Below are 23,867 nucleotides of genomic sequence, written 5' to 3'. Positions count from 1 at the left end.
AGGGTGATCGGTAGGCACAGTGATGACACGCTTGCCTTCCCCTAGGCTGCCGATCACGTAGGTCTTCTCTGGGTACATCGGTTTCCTCCCACCATACGTATCCCCTCCATCTTGGTCGATAGGAGTGATACATATAAGTTTACATATCTTAGTTCACAATTGCTGTAACTTAAATCATGTTAACACTGTCGCCTTAAATGGTCAGTGAATACAGTGAAGACCTGTCGTGGATGACCCCTAGTTACCGATAATAGGCTGATTAGGAGGTAGTAAAGGAAGGTCATCGTATACAATATGTAATGATTAACATACCTAGAAAAAGTGTTGTCGTGACATATCTATATCACCTGGAAGTAACGTAATGGACGAGAAAAGTAAATTACTGAACAACAATGAAACTCAACTAATCCCTGTACATAAAGGTAAGTCCTTTAGACTGTTTTATTTAACACTGTAGCACATAGATGTCACCATACACAAGTGTGAATAGCAACAAGACGTCATTGGTTTCATTAGTTACAGGGTACAGTGTAATACATGATAATGGTATTGATCGAAATAAACAACAAAACAATGATATGAAGATATATTGTGAATATATTTAATGATAATTGTAACAACACCTAACAGATACAAGTTTTATGACACTATCACTATATTTTTTCACTTAACCTTTTGTGATATCAAAGTCACTTGACTTGTACAAAATCCATAAACATCATAGAAATGTTCTATGATCTGTAGTAAAGCGGGAAATGTATGTCTGTTTCTTACAAGTGTAAGGTAACTCATGAATATTGATGAGGGAAAATGAATTGCACGTGAATTGTATGATATAAGCGGGTACAGTAGTCACAGCGTACAAGTGAAATAGATCATGCTAGCCTGTGACAGTGCACGGTCAGTTTTTTTATAATTTGAAAAGTTGTCGGAGTCGGAATGTATATTGTTAATTTTTAAATATTGAGTTTATGAGTTTTTGTTTTATTACTTAAATGGTTCAGAACACTAGTAATTGCCGTTCGTGTGACGTCAACGGGTTTTCACGGACTTTTGGCCTCTCAATTTTTCTCTCTGGTTTTTAGTCATGGACGTTTTTGTTGCTATAAAACGATTTTGGTAAGAGAGGAATGCACACATAATTATGTATTCTATATATTTTTACATAACTGATTAAATGCTGCCCCATCAGGTATCTCTATCGGGCAGGCACAGGTAATGTTTTTGTGTGATTGAGTTATTATTGAAGAAGAAGTGAATTGGTTTTCTGTTTACAGTATAGAACAGACATAATTATTCATGCATGTTCTTTTCTCTTTTAAGGGTATGGAGCGAGACACACCTTTACAATTTTGTCTTTTATCGGTTATTTTAACTTGTATTCACTTCGATACAATCTTAGTGTCGCTATGGTTGCCATGGCAAACCACACTGACAGCGTCCCGAATCCAAACGTATCCTATTCCGGAGAGTGTCCAGATCCGGGTAATAACACCACGATCGATCAAGCAGCTGGCAAGGTATGGTGATATAATGACCATATATTGTACAGCCAATATTTTCATACATAATTTGTAATTGATACCAACACTCATCTTAACATTATATACCCACCAGTATGCAATGTTAAAAATAGTTGTTCGCGGGTTTCTGTCCCATTGAAAAACATATAGAATGATTTCTTACTGACGTTTGTTGTGTGATGGGATTGGGACATGTAGCAATACTGAATACATTATTGTTCTGGGGGAAATGATTTTTTTATCATTTGATTGACAAACATATGACACATAGAAAATACACAGAAACTATATTGTAGAAAACATATTGAATTTCTGATCGACAGCATCTTCATTGAGTTTGGTGACCAGACATTCCTACATACTTTTAGCATACCCAAAGGAGGAAACTGTTCCCTCTCTTGGCCGACTGTTTTTGTTCTCATACGAGTTGACAGTTGACGGTGTTGAATAACTTCTAGGAACAGGTAACTGTTACCTTACAAAACAATTCAATTTCTCAGTTTCGAAAGCAAATGTATGTATATTGACGATGTGTTATCTTGACATAACTGATAAACAGCAACTGATTAAATTGATCAATAAAAAATGAAAAAAATACATATTTATCGGATAACCCTTTGGAAAATAATACCAAGACGCAGACCCTTTATCTACAACCGCTTAACAAGATATTTCCTTAAAGCATAGCCAGCAGGGACAGCTTACAGCTAAGCTTGATGATGAGCGTGATTATTATAATTTCTCAATTGTTTATTTTCCATTCTTTCGACTTATACTTGCCTTTGTTGATTCTATATGGAATGACTTGGTTAAATCTGTACGCAAAGTCTCGACAGATGAAAGTTGGTGATGAATAGTGAAGGTTTGAACGTCTACATTATCCTCATTTGGAATATTCGATTTTCTTGTGCGATATGAAGTAAGATATATTCGGTGCTTATTGATATGCCCCGTGTTTCCGTTGTCACCAGTTGACGCGTGCTGTCCCGGAACACTTTGGATCGTATTTATCGAACTCTTCTCATACTAAAATTTTCAGCTCAAACTTAAATACTTTTTTTTTTTGTGATAAATCTGATTGCTTAATTATTATTTTTTCGATGATTTAAAGAAATAATGGAAAGAGTTCAGATGTGTTTTTATTTCCGATGTTCAAACTTTACTTTCACTACTATTTTAGGTTTGAGTGAGTTTAGATGAAGCTTTTTGGAGTACAGATTTGATGCTTCAGCATCATAATAGTTTCAATGATACAGGTTCTTGTTTTGTTCTCCTGTACATGTACAAGTATCTCCCCGAAAATCCATCTTTTTACCTCATATTTTGCCGTCATTGAAATCACGGTTTTTTATCACGTGGGTATTTTCTGTTGTTTATATATATTTGTAATATATAATAATGTTCTATAACTGTAGGCTGTCGAGTTTGACTGGGACGAGGCGACCCAAGGAATGATATTGAGCTCATTTTTCTATGGGTACGTCGCCACACAGATTCCAGGAGGGATGTTATCAGAAAGATATGGAGGGAAGCACCTTTTTGGATGCAGCATATTGATCATGTCTATACTGACCTTACTAACTCCAGTGGTTGCTAAGATCGGTACATGGGCGCTTATCATCACCAGGGTGATAGAGGGGCTTGTATCGGTAGGTTTAATTTAATAGTATATACCATTAGCTAATTCGTTTTAAAAGGTAATGACAGTAATTTTGATGATAAAAATATGATAGACGTTTACGATTAAGTTTGATCGCACAGCTATAAGGTGTTTTCGGCTATATTTGTAATAACTGTTTTGTGGTAATTTATATAGCACTTTATTCTTGTCAAGGGCAAATGGTCAAATGCCATGGACCTTGTAGGCAAATGACTAATCTTTGACACCATCTATCCCAGAGAGTTAACAACATTTTTACATCTTTAGGGTATAACATTTCCCGCCATAGCTGCTATGCAGGGGAAATGGTCACCAGAAATGGAAAGAACTTTACTCATTGTTATAGCTAGTTCTGGTAAGTTTTGATGTGCAGAATACTCGTGAATTTATTTGTCAATGCTTTCTCATTAAAATGATATATTAACAACGTTTGTTTGTCACTGTATAACGTCCCATTAGGGAGGACTTAATATATGAATTTATACATTGTACTCAAAAACGTATAATGAATAATAATAATAAAAACATCAAATGCTTTCTTCTTGTTCTTTAACTCCGAGATACATGTTAACGGCTTACCATTGAAGATACGAGAAAACATCATACTTAAATTATATTGCCATACCAACTAATCTTTAATCAATGATCAGTTGGTACAATGACTACATTCTTCGTTAAGGCAGTTTGGAACTATCGTGTTTTCTTATAGTTATGTGTGGACATTTCGACTTAACGTGGTGAATTGTAATGTTATCCATTCATGTGTTTATGTTCATTTTATGTTAAACAAAAACACAGGACAATATTGACATGTAAGTTTAACCGTAATTCCGAAAAAAAACGATGAAATCAGAGCACTGATTAAAACCACTATGATAATAAGACCGTATGGTCCGGAAGGTGTAGCTTTCTTTATACCGGAGATGACATCAGCTATACAGGTGAATGTCCATCGTGTGTAATCTTAGCTCCACAGACTGATTTGTGTCCTAGATGATAAATAGTTTGATATCGTTCTGATAATCATGTCCATCCAATTTTGACCAGTAAACCTACAGGTGACGGGGAAAATGTCAGCAGGGCTATACACTCAATTCAAAGTGTAAACATATGCTCCCCGACTGTTGTTATAGTAGATAATAGATTATCAATGTTGCCATATACATGTATAGTTATCTTACACCCTGTCATTATATATACATGAATATGTAAATATTTTGTGTTTCAGGAGCGTCGCTAGGAAATGTTATCGTCTTACCGATATCAGGCTTTCTCTGTGATTCACACTTCCTTGATGGATGGCCGGCTAGTTTTTATATCTTTGGTGAGATTGTTTGTGGTCTTGCGAGAAAGAAAATGTCCAAGCACTGTCCAGTATGTTACTTACTGATAAGTGTGGAAAAAATAGACACAATTATTGTCATATGACTATCAGGCCCGGCAGAAGAATTTCATCTATGTATGGTTTTGTCTAGTATACAATATCTAGAAGGATACACGTAATATTCTCCCTCACTTCAATAAATTGATGGCATTTAAATGATTTTATTTTTATTTGCAAACTAAATAGATAATTTTTGTGTTTCTGAAGGTGGCATCGGTTGTTTATGGTTTGTGTTTTGGCATTTTCTGATTTACGAATCGCCTGCCAGTCATCCACGAATTTCACTGAGAGAGAGAAACTATATTGAGAGTACAGCTGGACAGAGAGAACTGAAGGTACATTCTTGCAGTTTTAAATTTAATACTTGGCATAAATTGCTAAATTCATATATAAACGTGATATTCACAAATGTGTAGCTGTACAAACCTATGCAGAAATGAGGAAACATGTTTATATCGCAGATGCTAATATCAATTTTGCTTTCTGAAAAAAATAAATTACAAATTAAAAAGAAATATCAAATAAAGAGATCAATGGATACAATTTAATTTAGGTTTTTCCCCTTCTTTTTCATGTGCCTTCATGCAAATCTATAGTATTGATCGTTTTTTGCCTTCGTTTAATCGATACCTTTACCCTTATTTTTTTCGATTTGATTGCAATTCCGTTACTATGTCGGTATTCTCTGTTGGTTTGGCAGAATTATCCTACCCCTTGGAAAAGTATTCTGACTTCATCAGCCATATGGGCTATCATGATAACAGTGTTTTGCCAGTCATGGGGTGCCTATGTTACAACCACAGTATTACCAACTTACATGAATAAAATACAAAAATTTGATATCACGCAGGTAAGCGAACTTTACAACCGAAAGGATTATAAAAAAATGTTTAATGCTATAAATGTATTTACTGACCTTTCTTATAAATCATTAAAAAAAACCAAACAAACATTTCATATTACAATGTATATCTTAATATAAGTAAAGATAATATCAAACTGCTATGTCATATATTCGTGCTTTATCTTTAAAACAAAATAATCAAAAACGTATTTCATATTCTAATATTAGAAATTGTAGCCATCGTTACATCCTTAATTTGCATTTCGTTTGAAATACATTGCATTATCTTTATCAACTTTCTTGACGAAGAAGAATGCAGTGCTAGGCTCTATATAAAATGAAGCCCATACAATTTGTTTGCTGTCTGATATTGAGGTATTAAAAGTAAATATGCCCTCATTACTTATTCTAAGTCAAAACACTTTTTAAATATGATTCTCATACCAAATATATAAATAAAAACATTTTTAACCTATATCATTCTCTGATAAGTGTGTCGTCGATGTGTTAGGTTTGCCATCACATATTAACAGATATAACTATATGACGAATTTTATTGACGATGATACTAGCAGTATCTGCTGATTTTCAGGATGGGTTGTTGCTGGCCATTCCAAACCTAGTGATAGTGTTAACAAACGTAGTTGGTAGTTGGCTGGCAGACATCTTGCGACGTCGCAAAATCCTCTCCACGATTGCTGTGCGGAAATTGTTTTCAACTATCAGTAGGTATATTTCATGTTATGAAACGTATTTGGCAATTAAATAAGTTCATTGAAATCAAGAACAGGTATTTATGTGACGATTGTTTATCCAACAATTGGTCTACTTGACCTTGTTGTCCACTCGATATATACTCACTAATAAGTATTTCGAAAGAAACCAAATGTTCAAGAGAGGTAAAAACCACACAGGTGTGCCTCAATGATTTATCCTGGGTTAACATTAATTGAGAACACGAAGTTCAGTATTTTGGTCGTTCAAGTGCTAATATACTACCTCATTGGTGTATTTATCTCAATAACGGCATATGCATTAGTTGCATTTCATTTTCAAATATTCAATTATTTTCTCAAAAGCATCTGTAAGCTCTGCAATCTGACTTGAAGTACCCGAAGTTTGACGCTACCCTGTATATCACGTTTAAGTTAAGTGAATAGTAGTTTTAATGGTTTTAACAGGTCTACTTCCGGCTGCGTTGTGCCTTCCTTTTATTCCATTGGCTGGATGTGATCACGTGATAATTGTCACTCTGATCGTTGTTGGAAATGGTATGCTTGGATTTTGTGGAGCCGGATTTTGGGTGAACTTCATGGATATCGGCTTCAATTTCTCTGGTCAGTATCGCAATTAATTTGAACAATATTTGTACTCTGAGTTCCATTTTTGATACTCCATAGTGAGATCGGTTGGTTTTGTTTTCCTGTTATTTCACATAAACTTGCATGGATTTTTTTCAGTATTTGTGGATGACTATCTTAGCAATCTAATAACTTCATTTCTATAAACTGTATAATAAGAAATGTTCGCGAGAACTTTCGTGATTTGGAATTTTCGAATTATTTTGTGGCTACAAACTTTCTTGGTGAGCCCAACAAGAATACACACAACAATAGTCTTTGTGTTATCACACGAAAACAACGAGAACTCATGCGCAAGGAATGCTTAACGTTATTAAGTATATATAACGGTGATTAATAATTTCCGTCATATAAACGAGTCTACGTAGCCGTGAATACTGTTTATTTGATCGATTTGTTATGTTTTTTTCTTATTGTTAATTTGAAAGTGAGATATCAATGTAATATTCACAAATACGTAATGACGAGCGTCATTTGATTAATTAACACGTAACATTGATTCATATATTATAACCAGCAGTGGGTTTTATTTGGTGTTTATACTTTCATAGGAAAAGCAGATCAATGAGCATGCGTTAGTATGCGACATTAACAATAGCACTCAAAATCTCGATTTGATTAAAAGCTCGCACATTTGTACCTGACCCTGAGATCCCGTACATATAAATCTATTGGTACATACAGTGACCAACAAGAAAATGATTCACAACATTTATTATTTTTATCTTTCAGGTGTAACAATGGGATTGATAAATTTTTCCTCGAATATAGCCGGAGTTATATCCCCTTATTTTGTTGGAGTTCTTACAAACAACAATGTAAGTATGTATTAACTATGCTTGAATCTATCTATATCTATATTGCTACACAAGTTATATTAATTTGAACTAATCACTTTTGTTGTAATCATGCCAATTTCAACGAACCAACATTTTAAGCGTATAAATATCCCACTTTCGACATATTTTTGTCAATGTAGGCCATCTACATTGTTTGTATTCTATAGGAGATATTTCATTTCTGCATTTATTTACACTTTTGCACAATAGAACGAAAACAAAATTTAATTGAACTAAATATGTTTATTTAAGATACGAAGAAGCACAAGAGCCATTTAATAACCAATCAATCGATCGCCGATCAGTCAATAACCAATCAATCGATAGCCAATCAGTCAATAACCAATAGATCGATCGCCGATCAGTAAATAGCCAATCAATCGATCGCCAATCAGTCAATAACCAATATATCGATCCCCTATCAGCCAATAACCAATAGATCGATCCCCTATCAGCCAATAACCAATAGATCGATCCCCTATCAGCCAATAACCAATAGATCGATCGCCAATCAGTCAATAACCAATCAATCGATAGCCAATCAATCAATAACCAATAGATCGATCTCTATCAGTCAATAACCAATCAATCGATCGCCGATCAGTCAGTATATATATTTGCGAGAATTTGTTTCTTTTTGTTTTTCAGGAAACTATGAACCAATGGCGGACTGTTTTCTATGTATCTATGGGGTTCTATGTGGCAGGGACTTTAGTTTTCCTCCTGTTTGCAAAAGGTACTGAGGAAGATTGGAATAAACTACCATGTGAGAAGGGCGAAATCAATGTACAAACCCCTGGTACAATGGCCAGTGATGACATATGCGAGAGGGAATCTTGTCATTAAATATTTTTAAAAAACGTTCCGTCGTTTTTCTTTTTAATTCGTGCATGTATATAAATTCGTTTTGAGCTCACCTGCACGAAGGACGGATTAGCATATGCTGTGGTGTGTGGCTCTTCATTAGGCTATCCGACCGTCTGTCGTCTTTCAAATACGCAAACTTTAATCAAGTAACGCTTTATACTAAATCTATATCACAATTTTCTTCAAAATTGAACTTGATTCTACATGTAACTCGGAGTAACTGACACGTTTCATACACATACAATAGGATCTTATTGCAAAGTTTGAAAAACAACTGTGATATTATCTATGTCATCTTTGTATAATAATCAGAAGGATCACCTATAGCTGTCCAAGAAGTAATACATTTTGGTACCTTAAGCCATAAGTACCTTGATGGGCGGCTACAGGTGAGAAGGTGATACACATACAGGACAATTAAAACAATCACAGCATTATTGCCAATGGTATGTGATTTTAAGAAAGAATGAATGCGGAAGCAAAAACATATTAAACGCAAAACTAAAATTTGGACATTCTCTCGGATTATCCAGTATTTAATTAATCACAGTTTAATTCTCATTGAACAGAAGCTATAATTCACCAATGTATACATAACATAACACTTTACTGAAAGACGCATTTCCGGAATCGATGGTATCAGCCTCAGAAATCATACCTCAGTCGATATGGAAGTGAAGTTGAAATCTTGTTTTTTTCACACTTTATGCAATTTCATTCTTTCTTTCTTAGAATCATGTATAGTAATTGCATAATTTTAGATTTTTGTACTGTGATGGTGATAACATTTATTCTTGAACTCCCTTTTCATCTTGACAGATATAAAAAACAATTGTAATCCTAGAAATATAATCTTTTTTATACTAAAAATGAAAATTTTCTTTAATAAATCAATCACATTTGCGATACTCGATACCCCTTTTCATTACTGCATGGTTAGGAACACAACTTTACTGTCGGACGACATTATTTGATCCAGACCTAATTCTACTCTGCTGTAGCTCACACCTGTATGAATTAGTATCAAACATTACACACTACACTTCTGTATCTATATTAATAAACAAAGCGACATAGCTAGAAGTTTGTAGACCATAGTTTAGTCATAATTGGAAACATGTATAAATAAAGGTTACACAACGAGTTGTTGTTTGATATGGAATTTATTTCACACGAGCAAGTTACTTTTTAAAAGTTACAAAAGACACGAGCTTTAGTGAGTTAGCTGTAGAAATCAATGTCAAGAAAGTAAGTCTAGCGCAATAATAATTATTCATTGCTAAACGCTAAAATATGTACGTTTACAGTAATGGTTTCGTGTTGATTTCATTGTTTGATATATATTCTCATGCTATTGTAACCTTGTATCAACCTTACTGAAAGGCTATGTATGTATAAATAATATAGACGATCAGTTTGTTATTATGATCACTGCACGATACACTTATCGTATGTTGGGAATACGCTGTCAGTAACGTTCATTCTAAGAAATGAAAAAGCTACACAAATACAGTTTCCTGATATGTTTTATAATCAATCGCACCTTGATTTCTATGACACTCGTAATATCAATTAAGTTACATCAATGATGTAGATATTCAATGACCTGCTATTTGCTTTCTATAACGTACGTTGACTATCATACCATCAATTAATATAAATTACTATTTATGTAAGATACGTGTGTTATGTACATTGTAGTGTATACATAGAGTTCATACTTAGTGTATACATCATAGGTAACCAAGATTAAAAATTGGTAAAAACAAATCTTGAGGCCACTTACTAGTTACATGAGATTTTCTCCTACAAACTTTCAAGATTGTGTGATTCATAATTTTTATCCTGTCGAACATGATATTCTTATTTCTGTAAATTATTAGCAAATATTTCTTTCTTACACTGTTCTTTGTCATATTGTAACACGTTTCCCACATGCTTAGCAACAAGTAATGCTCCACAATATAATGAGTCATTCAAGCATTACGAAAAGAGACACTGTTAAAAGCCAAACGTGTCCGCATATTGTATTTTATGTGAAGCGTTCCCAGTGACAGAAGATTGTTTGATAGTGATGTTAGTTTCACTTGTGTCTTCCGGAGGCTTGTTCCATGGTTCCTCTTCACCTTTAGCGAATAGCAGAAATATGATCGTCGCTGCGATGTAAGCTCCCATCGACACATAGAAAATTGTCTGCCATCGATCCATTGTCTCCTGCTCATACAAAGTGATGTAAAATAAACGTTTAGCTAGCTCAAACACAAAACTTAACAATCAAAATGAAAGAAATAAACAATACGATCGCGAATTTGAAAACAGAAATTACATATGCTAGCATGAGAGGTATAATAGAGAATATCCTAAGGCAGGTTACATTAATAGTTACATGTATATATCTATGTACATTTCAACTGATAAGAAATACTTCTTCCCATATACGAAATGTTTCAATATAATTGTATGCATACTAAAATAATGAGAAACATTCCATCCTATGTACGAAACATTCACATATGATCAAAATGTTAAATACTGTTTTGAGATAAATCTTAGATTAAGTTATCGCATTGGAAGATTCATATTGACATAGTAACGTAAATAAAACGTTAAAGAATAAAACATAGTATCACCTCTTTGTCTGATTTGCATTGTTTACTTGTTTCTTTCTGAATTTCTTGTTTTGTATGTTGATCGTTAAATGAAACATTTCATTTTTATAACGAATTCTTATTTTGACGTTTTTTATGCGCATTATCATCCTTGTGTATTTTGTTCTATGCGTATTTTTGTCTGATTACAAGTTAAAAATTATCAGAACTACACAGTGATTTGCGCAAATTCAATCAATAAATTTAGGTAAGAGAAATAATGTATTACAGCCATGTTGAATAGATTCCATCATCTAAAGTTCAATAGGGACGTCGATTTACTTACATTGTTATTTGTCATTAGTCCAACAAAGTAAGGGGCGATAACTCCAGGTATGTTTGAGGAAAAGTTAGCTAAACCCATCAATATACCTATAAACACAACGTGTAACTATTGTAACAGGCGAACCACCTCAAAATCGATAATGCAATATGGTTAGGGCAAACATCCCATAATACCAATAAATATCTCCAGACTATACAGTGTTAAAGTCGGAAATATGTTCCGTCAACGTACATTGTAAGTGGGATATACATGTTTAAAACGAAACGTTCCCTAACATCAATAACTATTTACAAACTATATACTGTTACAGTTGGAAATATATATTCCGTCAACGTAAGTGGAATAAACATAGTTAAACTATTTGATATATCTATGTTGGACTCGATGTATATGTTCAGATGTATAAATAGACACCTTATCATGATAACCAGTAGAACGCGTTATTATTGAGAAAGTATGCTGACTACACCATTGGATGGTTGATTTACCGATTAGAAAATCAGAGATAGATATTCTTTATTTCCAATAAACAGAGATTGATAGATGTATGTCATTTGTTTTACATATTAACTAAGTGCTTTGTAATCGACTCGGATACTATAACAAACTCTGCATACTCTAGAATAATTCCACTAGAAAGAGAGACTATACCATACTCTGGAATAATTCCACTTGACAGAGAGACTATACCATACTCTGGAATAATTCCACTAGGAAGAGAGACTATACCATACTCTGGAATAATTCCACTAGGCAGAGAGACTATACCACACTCTGGAATAATTCCACTAGAAAGAGAGACTATACCACACTCTGGAATAATTCCACTAGGAAGAGAGACGATACAATACTCTGGAATGATTTCCCTAGGCATGGATAGTTAGATAGATCTTCCCTGAGCCATTTTTTTTTTAAATTTTTACTTGCCGCTGTCACGTTATTTTTGCCGTCCTAAATTTAAGTTAGAAATGAAACTGCATTAAGATATTTTGTTCCAGCCGATATCCGAAACGAAACTTGATACCAGCAGATCCTCATTATCAGAATAACATTAATTAGTTGAATGGTATTTTTCATAAAAAAAAATATTAAACTATAACAAAATTCAAACGGAAAGCGATGGCATTTTTAAAAATAACATCAGACATGCATAACCTAAAATCCATGTTAATGGTTTTCAATATAGAGTTGTCGTACAGTATAAGTTTCCACCTCAACCACAAAAACAATCCACTATGATGTCACCTACCGGAATAGTTATAACCTATATCAAAAAGGTTAACGGTCAAACCAACTTGTAGAAATCCTAACATTCCGTTCCCGATGACGATTAATGCGACGACATACACGTGTTCACATCCGGCCAGTGATATAAATGGTAGACACAGTGAAGCCGCTACTAAACCTGTAAACAAGTACAGATTAGTTCCAGTCTTTTGTTTACATCTTTCTTTTTTTTTGGGGGGGGGGGGGGGGGGGGGGGTGCGGGGGGGGGTTATAAGACGTTAACATATTAATCTCCATGAATACTCTGGTATAACATTTCGCTTGGCTTTGACTTGAATCATATGTACAGAACTACTTAATGAAACATTTACCGATATTAGTGGTTTACTGGCATGCTAAGATAAAAAAAGGGGGGAGGGGGGGGGGGGGGGGGGCGTTATGAGGTATTAATAAGAAAGAAATCGGGTATGATGTTTCAACGAATTTGGAAAAGAATGTAAAGAAGATCTTAATCACGAGCACAAACTGCAGATGCGATTTCTCTTTTAATCAAGGGCTATATATATTCCTAGTATATCATTTATCATGTCTGCGTCGTAATAATGCTATTACGTCATACAGTGCGTCCGCTGCAATCACCGAAACGAAGATAAAAGATATTGAATATAACATTTACTGATGACACTTAATGATCAAGAGCTTACCTAAAGTGCTGAACATTTTACGGACAACGGTCGTCGAAAGATATCGTCTACTCCTCAGGAAATCCGCAAAGTGACTCCCTATTACACTTGTTAGCAATGTCATAAGCGTAGGCAAGGACATCAATAATCCATCCTAGAAATAAGCGATTAAACAACTTCTTGATTACTTATTATATGAAATATTTACGTTTTTCCTATTTAAAAAATAGCTTTATGTGAAAGAAATTCCGAGACGATGGATACTTTAGTCATAAGTCATGTTTTTCGAGAAAACAAGCTACTTATAAAAAAATAATCAGAAACCCTACAAACTATTGATAATTGTACAATAGCCACACAAGATGCTAACCCTAGGGCTGTTTTGTCGTTCTAGGACTCATCAGTGATGTTAGGGATATCATACAGCTGTTTTGTCGTTCTAGTACTCATCAGTGATGTAAGGGACATCATACAGCTATTTGTCCTTCTTTTACATGTCAGTGATGTTAAAGACACCATACAGCTGTTCCGTCCTTCTTTTACATGTCAGTGATGTTAAAGACACCATACAGCTGTTTTGTCCACATAGTACTAGTCAGTGATGCTGAAATTAAGCTGAAAGTCAACTACCTCCATTATTTAATTTCTTGTGGTACTATTAGAAAAAGACTCACTTGTTTAATATCAAACTTCTGTATTTTATTCATATATGTTGGCAGTGTCGTATATGTGATGTAATTTCCCCAGCCCTGCAGGAGGTTCGTCAGGATTATGGCCCACATTGCAGACGAAGAAAGAATCGCTTTCCAGGGAGTCGGGTAGTTCTACAAGTGACAGAACAAGATTACAACCTCGTGCTTGATGCCTGTGTATTTGCTATTATAATTGCGATTATAACAATATGATGAAATGCCTTTATTGAGTTGAATACACATTTCAACTGCTGTGAATTTCTCCAGTACCTGACATCTTTACTATACACTGTTGAGATGAAGCATATTTTGCACACTGACATATATTGGTGCATATATTGAGTGGAATAAACATTTCAACTGCAGTGAAAATGCGAGTCCATTTTCTACAGTACATCAATTTGATATCCTACACAGTCAAAACGAAGTATATTCTGTACAGTGACGTTTATTGTCCTCGTAATGTATTACCTTCGCTTTCTTTACAGAAGCCGTACTCTCAATGTACAGTCTCTCGGCCGCCGATATCCTTGTGTGATCAGAAGGTGTTTCAAATACAAGAAACTGCCAAAATACGAACCATACCACCGCTGCTCCGCCTAAAAAAACAGCAATCAACAAAATAAGTATTAATGGTATATCATAACATTTGATTACAAAATTGTATTTGATGAATTGACGGTGCATGGAACTTAATGAGTTATAATATAACGATTACATTTCAACATTTAAAATTAGCATACATGTTGAAGTCATAGTATCTACGATATATATGTCCAATTTACAGGAAAATGACTCTCAAGGTAAATTCATCAATTTAAAAAAATACTTTTCATTGTTTTAATTTTTACTACCATCAACTCAATAAAGGAGATATTAACGTTTGTTTTCCGCGAAGTCATTATCTTTGTACCTGAAATAATTACCTCCCGATTTAAAACAGTATTCAAGGTAAAGGAAAGTTTCATACCTATTTTTATCGCGTATTATATACTCATATCAATTAAAACAGGCGATGCTTTGTTAGGAAATGTCGAAAATGTACTTAAAAACAACAGATGTTTTTCATCAGTAGCTGTTCTTTCGCATTTTTAACTAAAAGTTATCGTACTATATACTATATTATGGGTTTTATGTATATAGGAGGGTGTCTTTTCATACATTCTCCTCTACTGTAAATCTATATATTAAGGCAATGTAATCTAAATCAAAATATGGGACATGAAGTGAATGCTTTATACCAAAATAACGCCTAATTTTGCTTTGGTTTTAACTTCAATATAAATGTTATTCAAACAAATAAAAACATAAACATGTTTCCATGATAGCCAGTATACGAGCTGGCTATGCGATCATTTTACCACAGACGAACTGTGTGACCGTATCTATTACCAAATATGTAGAAAACTGAGGGCCATCCTCCCAGGAAGTCACTGTCACATAGGTACCCGGTAACTGATAGAACGACAACACTGCCAAATGTAGCCCCTACAATATACAATCTCAATCAGTAGACTGTTTATATGTGACAGACGTCATGTCACACAGCTCTCATATGTCACAGACTAAATGACGGCTGTACGTTATGTAGGTCTGCTGCATCAATGTAAACTATCGTTTGAGTTTTTACAACTTCGATATTTTCATTTTTATTTCACGTGGATATTAGTAGTGTTCTTACATTTATGTCGAGGAGAATAATTGTCGAGAGAACAATATATAATTTGATGGTCGATAGAACAATATATATTTTGATGGTCGATGAAACTGTATATATTGTGATGGTCGATAGAACAATATATATTTTGATGGTCGATGAAACTGTATATATTGTGATGGTCGATAGAACAATATATATTGTGATGGTCGATAGAACAATATATATTGTGATGGTCGATAGAAACTGTATATATTGTGATGGTCGATAGAACAACATATATTGATGATCGATAGAACAATGTATATTTTGATGGTCGATAGAACAATATATATTGTGATGGTCAATAGAACAACATATATTGATGGTCGATAGAACAATGTATATTTTGATGGTCGATAGAACAATATATATTGTGATGGTCGATAGAACAATGTATATTTTGATGGTCGATAGAACAATATATATTGTGATGGTCGATAGAACAATATATTGTGTGGTCATAAACCCATATATTGATTGGTCGATAGAACAATAAAATTTGATGGTCAATAGAACAACATATATTTTATGGTCGATAGAAATGTATATTTTGATGGTCGATAGAACAATAAAAATTTTGTGAGGGGGTTCGATAGAACAAATAAAAATTGGTCAAATGAACAAATATTTGTGGGGCCGCCCGGGAAAAAATATATATATTGATGGTCGAAAAAAAATGAAATTTGGGGATGGTCGGATGAAACAATTATAGTGTAAATGGTCGACAGAAAAAATAAAAATTATATTGTAGGGTCGATAGAAAAATTTATATATTGTGATGGTCGACAGAACAATTTTAAAATATTTTGATGGTCGATAAAAACCAATATATTTTTGATAGTCGATAGAACAATATAAAAAGGGTTAGGGTCGATACCCCCAAATATATTGTGATAGTCGATAGAACAATATATATTGTGATGGTCGATAGAACGATATATATTGTGATGGTCAATAGAACAATATACATTGTGATAGTCGATAGAGCAATATATATTGTGATGGTCAATAGAACAACATATATTGATGGTCGATAGAACAATATATATTGTGATGGTCGATAGAACAATATATATTTTGATGGTCGATAGAACAATATATATTGTGATGGTCGATAGAACAATATATATATTGATGGTCGATAGAACAATATATATTGTGATGGTCGATAGAACAATATATATTGTGATGGTCGATAGAACAATATATATTGTGATGGTCGATAGAACAATATATATTGTGATTACATAACAAGAAAAGTCATCAACATGACAACTTCTTATAGGCTTTCATTATATCGCTTTTTGGGTACTGCTAGGGCGCTAATGTTTTGATTTGCCTGCGAACCTCTATATTTTAGATTGTCTTGAATTATAACAAAGTTGACAATTTAATGCATATATATACATTCCCTTCACCATTTACAACATGATGTAATGTTACTTAAACATGGAGTAGACGAATTGGACGATAAACTGTCGTCATTCACATGTCTACAATAATGACGTGGCACCGCTTGCTTGCCTATTAGTCTTTGACACTATCTTTTTTTAAATTCACGGTTTTACAAATTTAGACCTAAATATAAATAATTTACTTGATAACATAATTTGATTATACTCACCTTGATAGACCGCGCATATAAGCCCATCAGTCGTTTCGGAGAGCACGATATTTTGGTTGGAGTAAGCTCTCAATCGCGAGTGTTCATTAAATGTTGCACAGCATGTGACGTCACAATAATATGACGTCAAGTATTATCTTAGATTACTCGTGATAATCAATTGATAATAGACTATTCGAATCATCTTCTTTAACAAAATATTTGTACCGACACACATGTGGAAATCATCCATGTAGAATACGTTTTACCTGAGCTTGCAATAATCGGTAAAGTGGTTCGCTCCATCTTTGGCGTCCATTTCCCTTGCATTGTCGAAATAGCTGGAAATGTCAGTCCCTAAAGTATCATTAAAAAATACAGATAATCTTTCAAATGTACTAGTTTTGTATCTGAATACTACTTAAGATCATTTATCAGAATAAGTAAATAGAATAGAAGTACGAATACAAAAAAAAAAAACTTGCTTTATTAATCATTTATAAAATGAAATTGTGTGTGCTTCATCAACATACATTCTTCAGTAAGAATTTGACAACAATATTTTAACACTTACATTTCCTGAGCGATACTGGTACTTTTGTAATTGTTTCCTTGTACAATATATATATTAATACCAATATGTATATACCGCGGCATTGAAATGTTCTTTTTTCTTTTTTAGAATGTGTATGTGGTGCCGTGTTTCGAGTATTTCTAGGCGATTAGCTGGCGTAGATCGTGAGTTCGAGGCCCGATCAGGGCACGAGTCATAAAGTTGTCTTCCTTCGTTAATTGTGTTACTATGTTATATATCAAATTATTAGCGCAATGTATCATATTATGCACTATATGTTGGTGATTTGACGGTCAAGATTTGAATTTCCTGTCGTAGTTGTAATGGGATGAATATATTTTATATATCGACATGTTTATACATTGTCCACAACTTATCGATTTAAAGTTTACCTGTTAGTATTTCGCTTTTTTTTATTTATCTGCTATCTAGTGTATAAAATATACCTATGCTACACTTACCTCTGCTAATCCTTCAATAATCCTAACAGTAATTAATGCCCATGTACCGACCCTAGCAACAACAGGGGTCACTAGGGATAGGACAGCAGTGACTAAGACTCCATATCCAAAAATACGTTTTCCTCCAAACTTTGTCGCCAAATATCCTCCTAGTATTTGTGTTGCGACGTAACCGTAAAAAAATGAGCTGAGAATAATTCCTTGTGTGCTTTCATCCCAGTCGAACTCCACGGCCTAAATAAATATACATAACTTGTTTGCCTCGTTTGTAAAAAATGAAAACAACAATCAGTTAAGTGATAACAGTCAGTTATTTTACAATATTTCCTTCCTAATGTTAGGTTCATACAGCGTAAACTATTTTGTGAACAGGTATGTTCAAAAGTTCCCCTAGTACTTCTGATAAACCAGCAAACTTTAAATAAAATACGTATTTCTAAGACCAATTAATCTTTGCACGGTCTAGCTATTGAACGTAGGTAATACGGAGATTCACCAAAGTAGGACAGAAAGTGTAGTTGATGCAACTATTACGGTATAGAATTCAATGAATATACTGCCACAAAAATACAATAAATTAGAATTAACTATGCACATGATAATTGTCAATACTTATTTAAACAATTTAATAATGATCAAATTATTAAATATCAATAATTATCAAATTAGTATTATAAATAATTCGTTGAAATTGATATTAATTGATAATTCATTGAAATTAATATTTATTAATAATTCAATGAAATTGATATCATAAAATACCTTTTGATAATTCTATCAATTTCATCAAACTAAAAATTATATCAAATACTTTGCTTTTTTCCTTAATACAAGTTATAATCAAAATGTTCTTTTTTCTCATTTGAACGCCTCTCTGATACCTGATATCTGATAACTGAAGGTAATGATGTTGTTAAGTAAAAACCGCTCACTTTACTGAGATCAGTAAAAATGATGAGCTGTGTTAATGTAACCCAGGCTACGGATGGCGTGACACTTGGATATTTGTATCTATATAAACTTCAAAATTATCATCAGGACTATCATTCCACTATTTGCACTCATACCGTTATTACCATCTTTGGCTAATACTCAGTTAGACTTTAACTTTATTAGGAATAGGTTATGAGACAGATGTACACCATCAACATCAGGACAGACCTATTCACCGTCTTCCCGGGGACCAACATCAAGGGATGCTTTTCCATTTCACCCAATGATGCAACGACGACACTATAGGAGACTGGTTAGCCGCGCAGCTGTATTGCCACTTGTACCACTACACCAAGTAGAAGACGTAAGAGGACATCCAGGAAGCTGACCTACACATTGACGTTACGCCATTCACAGACTACGTTGTTGACCAGTGGATAGAGGGAGACAGTTGGGAACCACTACGACAACGACGGACCTGAAGGACGACCAACCACTTAGAAGCCTGGCACGGGAAACTCAAAAAGATTGTACACCATACACATCCTAACACCTTCACAATTATACGGACATTCAAGGACATACAGCCAGGCTACTAATGAGATAACTATATTTCAATGTCGCGCTGGACCCCGACCCAGGAAATACAGAAACATTGACACTCGCCTTGTCCTTCAGAAACAGAGACTGGAGAACCATATAATATCCTACACCGACGCAGCCTCCGAATTTCTTCACTTAGGTTGTACTGATGTAACATGGACAGTGCTTTATCGTATTTGTATTTTACTACACTCTGATAATAAATTTGTAGATTTGTTCCAACTGTGTACATGTATACATGTATTTGCATGCCTGTTACAGTTTTCTGTGTATATTCATTGATTTCACTTTGGTCCGTTGTATAACATTATAAGATATAAACATAATGTAAGATTATAATAGTCCTATCAAAATATGTGATATTATATTAACATGTAATATTCTATGATTATAATAGTGATATTTCAAACTGTGTATCTTTAAATTAGCATACATGTACATTTCTAGTGATCTATATAATTAAGATTCTAATGATGTTATTCCTATCAAAATGTGTAAATTTACATTAACGTGTATAATTGTAGTTCTCAATTTATAATAAAGATTCTGATAATGTTGTTTTCAAATTATGAAAAGATATATTAACTTTTAGAATTCTAATGTTCTTAATTTTTGTATAACTTATCTATATCAATGTGATTAATACTATATTATAGAATTTTTAAAATTGATATGCTTAATTTTAATTGTGTTTTGGTTTTCTTTAGTTGTCAAATGATTTCTACAGGTACAATATCTAGGTAAATATAGAACATGTATGAAACAGACTATAATTACCCTCCCTTTGATGTCTCTGCCTATTGTTCTAAATATGTAGGCGTTCAGGGAACACACCAAGAGGACTATCAACCGGTCACTTAATGTAAGTGATAGCCCGTACGTTATAGAAATTCCCTATTTCATCATGCGTGGCAGCAATCTGTCCAAGTAACTTATGATGCATTCATAAAGTATGTACATTATGTACCAGTTTTGTAATGTTTGACAGGAGAGTCGAACATCTGTGTTACAGGGGAAAACATATCTGCATTTTTTTTAATCATCCAATCTGTTGAAATAACCATATTCGTCGACACGAGTAATTGTTGTCCTAATTGTTATTATTGATCCCTATTCGCAATCAGTGATCAGCAATGCTATTGGCACAGTTTTTACATACGGTTCAATCGTTTAATTCACGGGGTTGATATTTTCATTTCATTTTTTTTTTTCATTTCAACAAATTTTATTGACAGATGGAAAAGTCAATTGGATTGAAAAACAGGCAAAGCCTATATACATTCTCTCTATAGGTCGAACAAGTTTTACAAATCAATATTCATTATATGATAATTATGATATGTGAAATGAAATTTTATAAACATATACACAAATGATAACAATAACTGTATAAGGGGAGGTAACTCATTTGAATGAAATTATAACACGATAACACAAGAACACATACAACACATCCACTCATACTAAGTACTATAGCTACAAACATAGTCAATGTTTAGTATATACATGTAGTTGAAATTAATTAGTAGTAAGTATAATTAATCATGCACATACAAATTATTTAATTTAACTACAGTTGAGTGGCTAGACCAAAAGGGTTGATATTTCACGGATGTCTCAGTTGGAAATTGTTAGCACGTGCTGCATTTCGTACAACGATGCCTTATACACATTCTGCAGTAGACACTGCAATGTTGTGTGTGACTACAAAATTGTTTTATGGCCATTATAAAAAGTGATAAGTTTTCCTAGCTTCCATCAGTTGTATAAATTAATAAATGTATACATTAAGTTGAAGAACCACTTTGACGATTTATTTACATTCTTAAACGTTCAACATAAAAAAGTGATTTGTTATTTGTACGAGTCCCTTACGTAATCAGTATTCGAGGACACATTTAGCTGTTGCAATTACATAAATTAATACTCAAGCAGAAAAAAAGTATTGACTTGCCTTTGAGGTCGTATTGAGCGTTTGTCGCCCGACGTCTGATATTTTATTACAGAGATTAAAATCAACACACGAAAAGAAAAGAGGTACGCATACCTGACTGTTTGTTGTTTTTGTGCTGTTTGTACTCGGCCCCGGACACACATCACTGTCTGTTTTATTTTGGTCGGTCTTGATATCTGTATGATTTGCCATGGTAACTATAGCAACACTGAGGTTAAACCGAAGGGTATATAGATTAAAGTATCCTATAAAGGACAATATTGTGAAAGTGTGTCGCGCGCCATATCCTGAAATCAAAAGCAAATGCAATATTCACATACAATTTGAAAAAAAAATGAGTTGAAAAATGAAAGTCATGTATTGATATATAAGACTTAATTACATGCTGGTGGATGATTTTATATATTTTTTTACTTTAGCACAACGATAAATCATAAAAAAAATCATGTAAAAGTATTTTTTTTAAATTCTTATCTGAACGTACATTGATATAGTATATGGACAAGTTTGTTTGGCTCCCGACTACCTTACCGCGCCTTAACTAGATAACGCGCCAAAGATTAGTTATTAAAATATTTCAGAATTTTTCGACCAATCACATTTGAGTATTTACCATGAAAACAAAGAAAAATTAATTATAACATTTTGTTTTTGAAGTTTAGTTACACCATCGAAACGCTATCGTTTAAACATCAATAAAATTATTATCAACATTTTATTTTAAAGAAATTACAAATGTATGTTAAACAATCGAAAAAATTCCGTTTATACTACAGTAAAATGATTATCTGAATCGGAATATAAGAACACTTTTGTTAAGGACTTTTACCAATCTAGTGTATATGACGTTACACACAATCATATCATCATATGCAAATACATTAAGTATACATATACATGTATGTGTGACCTCTGCTGAACTATTTAGATAAGTACAGATATCTATGTAAATATACTACCGGCTTTAGATAATGATTTTACGGATATCATTAGAAATCACCACGCAGGGCTAACATTAGGAAGATTGTATGTTCACCTCATATATCAACATTGTAAACATATTGTATGTGTATGTTCTATAGCAGTGAAAATAACAACATGGAAATGCATAGGTATACAATAAAACAGTTACATGGTCGGAGAGTGTTCAACATAATATTGTAAGCTTATCCATAACATTAGTTTAACAAAATAATATTTAACTATTAACCTTTTCTGCCCTTTTTCTAAAAGCTAAATGGATAAATTTACCAGTTTTATTTAGTTCTTTAACATTATTACACTGATTGTATACCGAGCACGGGGATTCCTGGCATGTTGGTTAATCCGTATTAATAGATATTCCTACATATTGTTTTACATTGTATCATACTTTATATTGTCATCATATGATACCACAGCATTACCTTTACTTAACTGTGAACATTTCATGTCAAAGTAAAATACTACACTTATATGTATTATCGATCTGTTATTATACGGCGTACCATATACATTAAACAATGTACAATATTCACCATTGTGCACTTCGTTTTCGGTTATTTGTTTTTTCTTGGGTTGATATAACCATGTGTCGACCTCATTAAAATGTCATATGTGTATTATATCTACCTCTATGTACGTTATCCTTCCTGTATGCTGCCGTTTTGTGCAGTAAACTGTCCTTTTCGTCGTCCCGATTTATGGAAGACATTTTTTCACTCTTTGTTAAATGTTCTAGCAGTAAAATATTTCATACTTAAAACATTGTTTTCACATCGTTGTGGAGATCCATTGTATACATCTTCGATGCGCATAATGTATGTAAATAGAACAATGCATGTATGTTATCTACAAGTTTAAAGACACCCTGTCCGTAAATTGTTGTAAATGAATATATACTTATTTCGCATCACTATATACTTATAAAATTGGACACATTATATACAACACATATCACAGGCTACAAAGTGTATGGAAAAGGATTATGTTTAATAGTAATTTAATTGTACAATTTGACAGTTGCTTTTCCCGGATAAGTAGCTTT

At 33.4% G+C, this 23,867-nt stretch overlaps 2 protein-coding genes across 2 annotated transcripts; one reads left to right on the top strand and one right to left on the bottom strand.

The window, feature by feature from the left end:
* LOC117317069 (sialin-like) lies at positions 1–8,473 on the top strand. Its single transcript, XM_033871856.1, has 11 exons — positions 1–422; positions 1,324–1,520; positions 2,939–3,172; positions 3,451–3,538; positions 4,412–4,507; positions 4,775–4,902; positions 5,268–5,417; positions 6,004–6,136; positions 6,593–6,748; positions 7,505–7,590; positions 8,260–8,473. Exons 1-11 carry the CDS (start codon positions 362–364, stop codon positions 8,455–8,457), a joined length of 1,527 nt encoding a protein of 508 aa, XP_033727747.1. The 5' UTR covers positions 1–361; the 3' UTR covers positions 8,458–8,473.
* Positions 8,474–9,537: 1,064 nt separating this feature from the next.
* Positions 9,538–23,610, bottom strand: LOC117317068 (sialin-like). Its single transcript, XM_033871855.1, has 11 exons — positions 23,453–23,610; positions 21,935–22,128; positions 18,352–18,585; positions 17,586–17,673; positions 15,407–15,502; positions 14,486–14,613; positions 13,997–14,146; positions 13,344–13,476; positions 12,662–12,817; positions 11,413–11,498; positions 9,538–10,692 (listed from the first exon to the last, which is right to left on the bottom strand). Exons 1-11 carry the CDS (start codon positions 23,532–23,534, stop codon positions 10,480–10,482), a joined length of 1,560 nt encoding a protein of 519 aa, XP_033727746.1. The 5' UTR covers positions 23,535–23,610; the 3' UTR covers positions 9,538–10,479.
* Between the last annotated feature and the right edge of the window lie 257 nt (positions 23,611–23,867).

Source organism: Pecten maximus, chromosome 18 (genome assembly GCF_902652985.1).
Source record: "Pecten maximus chromosome 18, xPecMax1.1, whole genome shotgun sequence".
Lineage (NCBI taxonomy): Eukaryota > Metazoa > Mollusca > Bivalvia > Pectinida > Pectinidae > Pecten > Pecten maximus.
The sequence above is the reverse complement of the archived record's forward strand: the minus strand, read 5'-3'. Positions and strand labels throughout refer to the sequence as shown.

Coding starts and splice junctions, on each gene's coding strand:
- LOC117317069 (XM_033871856.1), top strand. CDS start 362: ATGGACGAGAAAAGTAAATTACTGAACAACAATGAAACTCAACTAATC. Junction 3,539..4,411: donor CATTGTTATAGCTAGTTCTG/GTAAGTTTTGAT, acceptor TTTGTGTTTCAG/GAGCGTCGCTAGGAAATGTT. Junction 4,508..4,774: donor GGCTAGTTTTTATATCTTTG/GTGAGATTGTTT, acceptor GTGTTTCTGAAG/GTGGCATCGGTTGTTTATGG.
- LOC117317068 (XM_033871855.1), bottom strand. CDS start 23,534: ATGTCTTCCATAAATCGGGACGACGAAAAGGACAGTTTACTGCACAAA. Junction 18,586..21,934: donor CAAAAACAACAAACAGTCAG/GTATGCGTACCT, acceptor ATATTTATTTAG/GCCGTGGAGTTCGACTGGGA. Junction 15,503..17,585: donor ACCGATTATTGCAAGCTCAG/GTAAAACGTATT, acceptor TGTATATTGTAG/GGGCTACATTTGGCAGTGTT.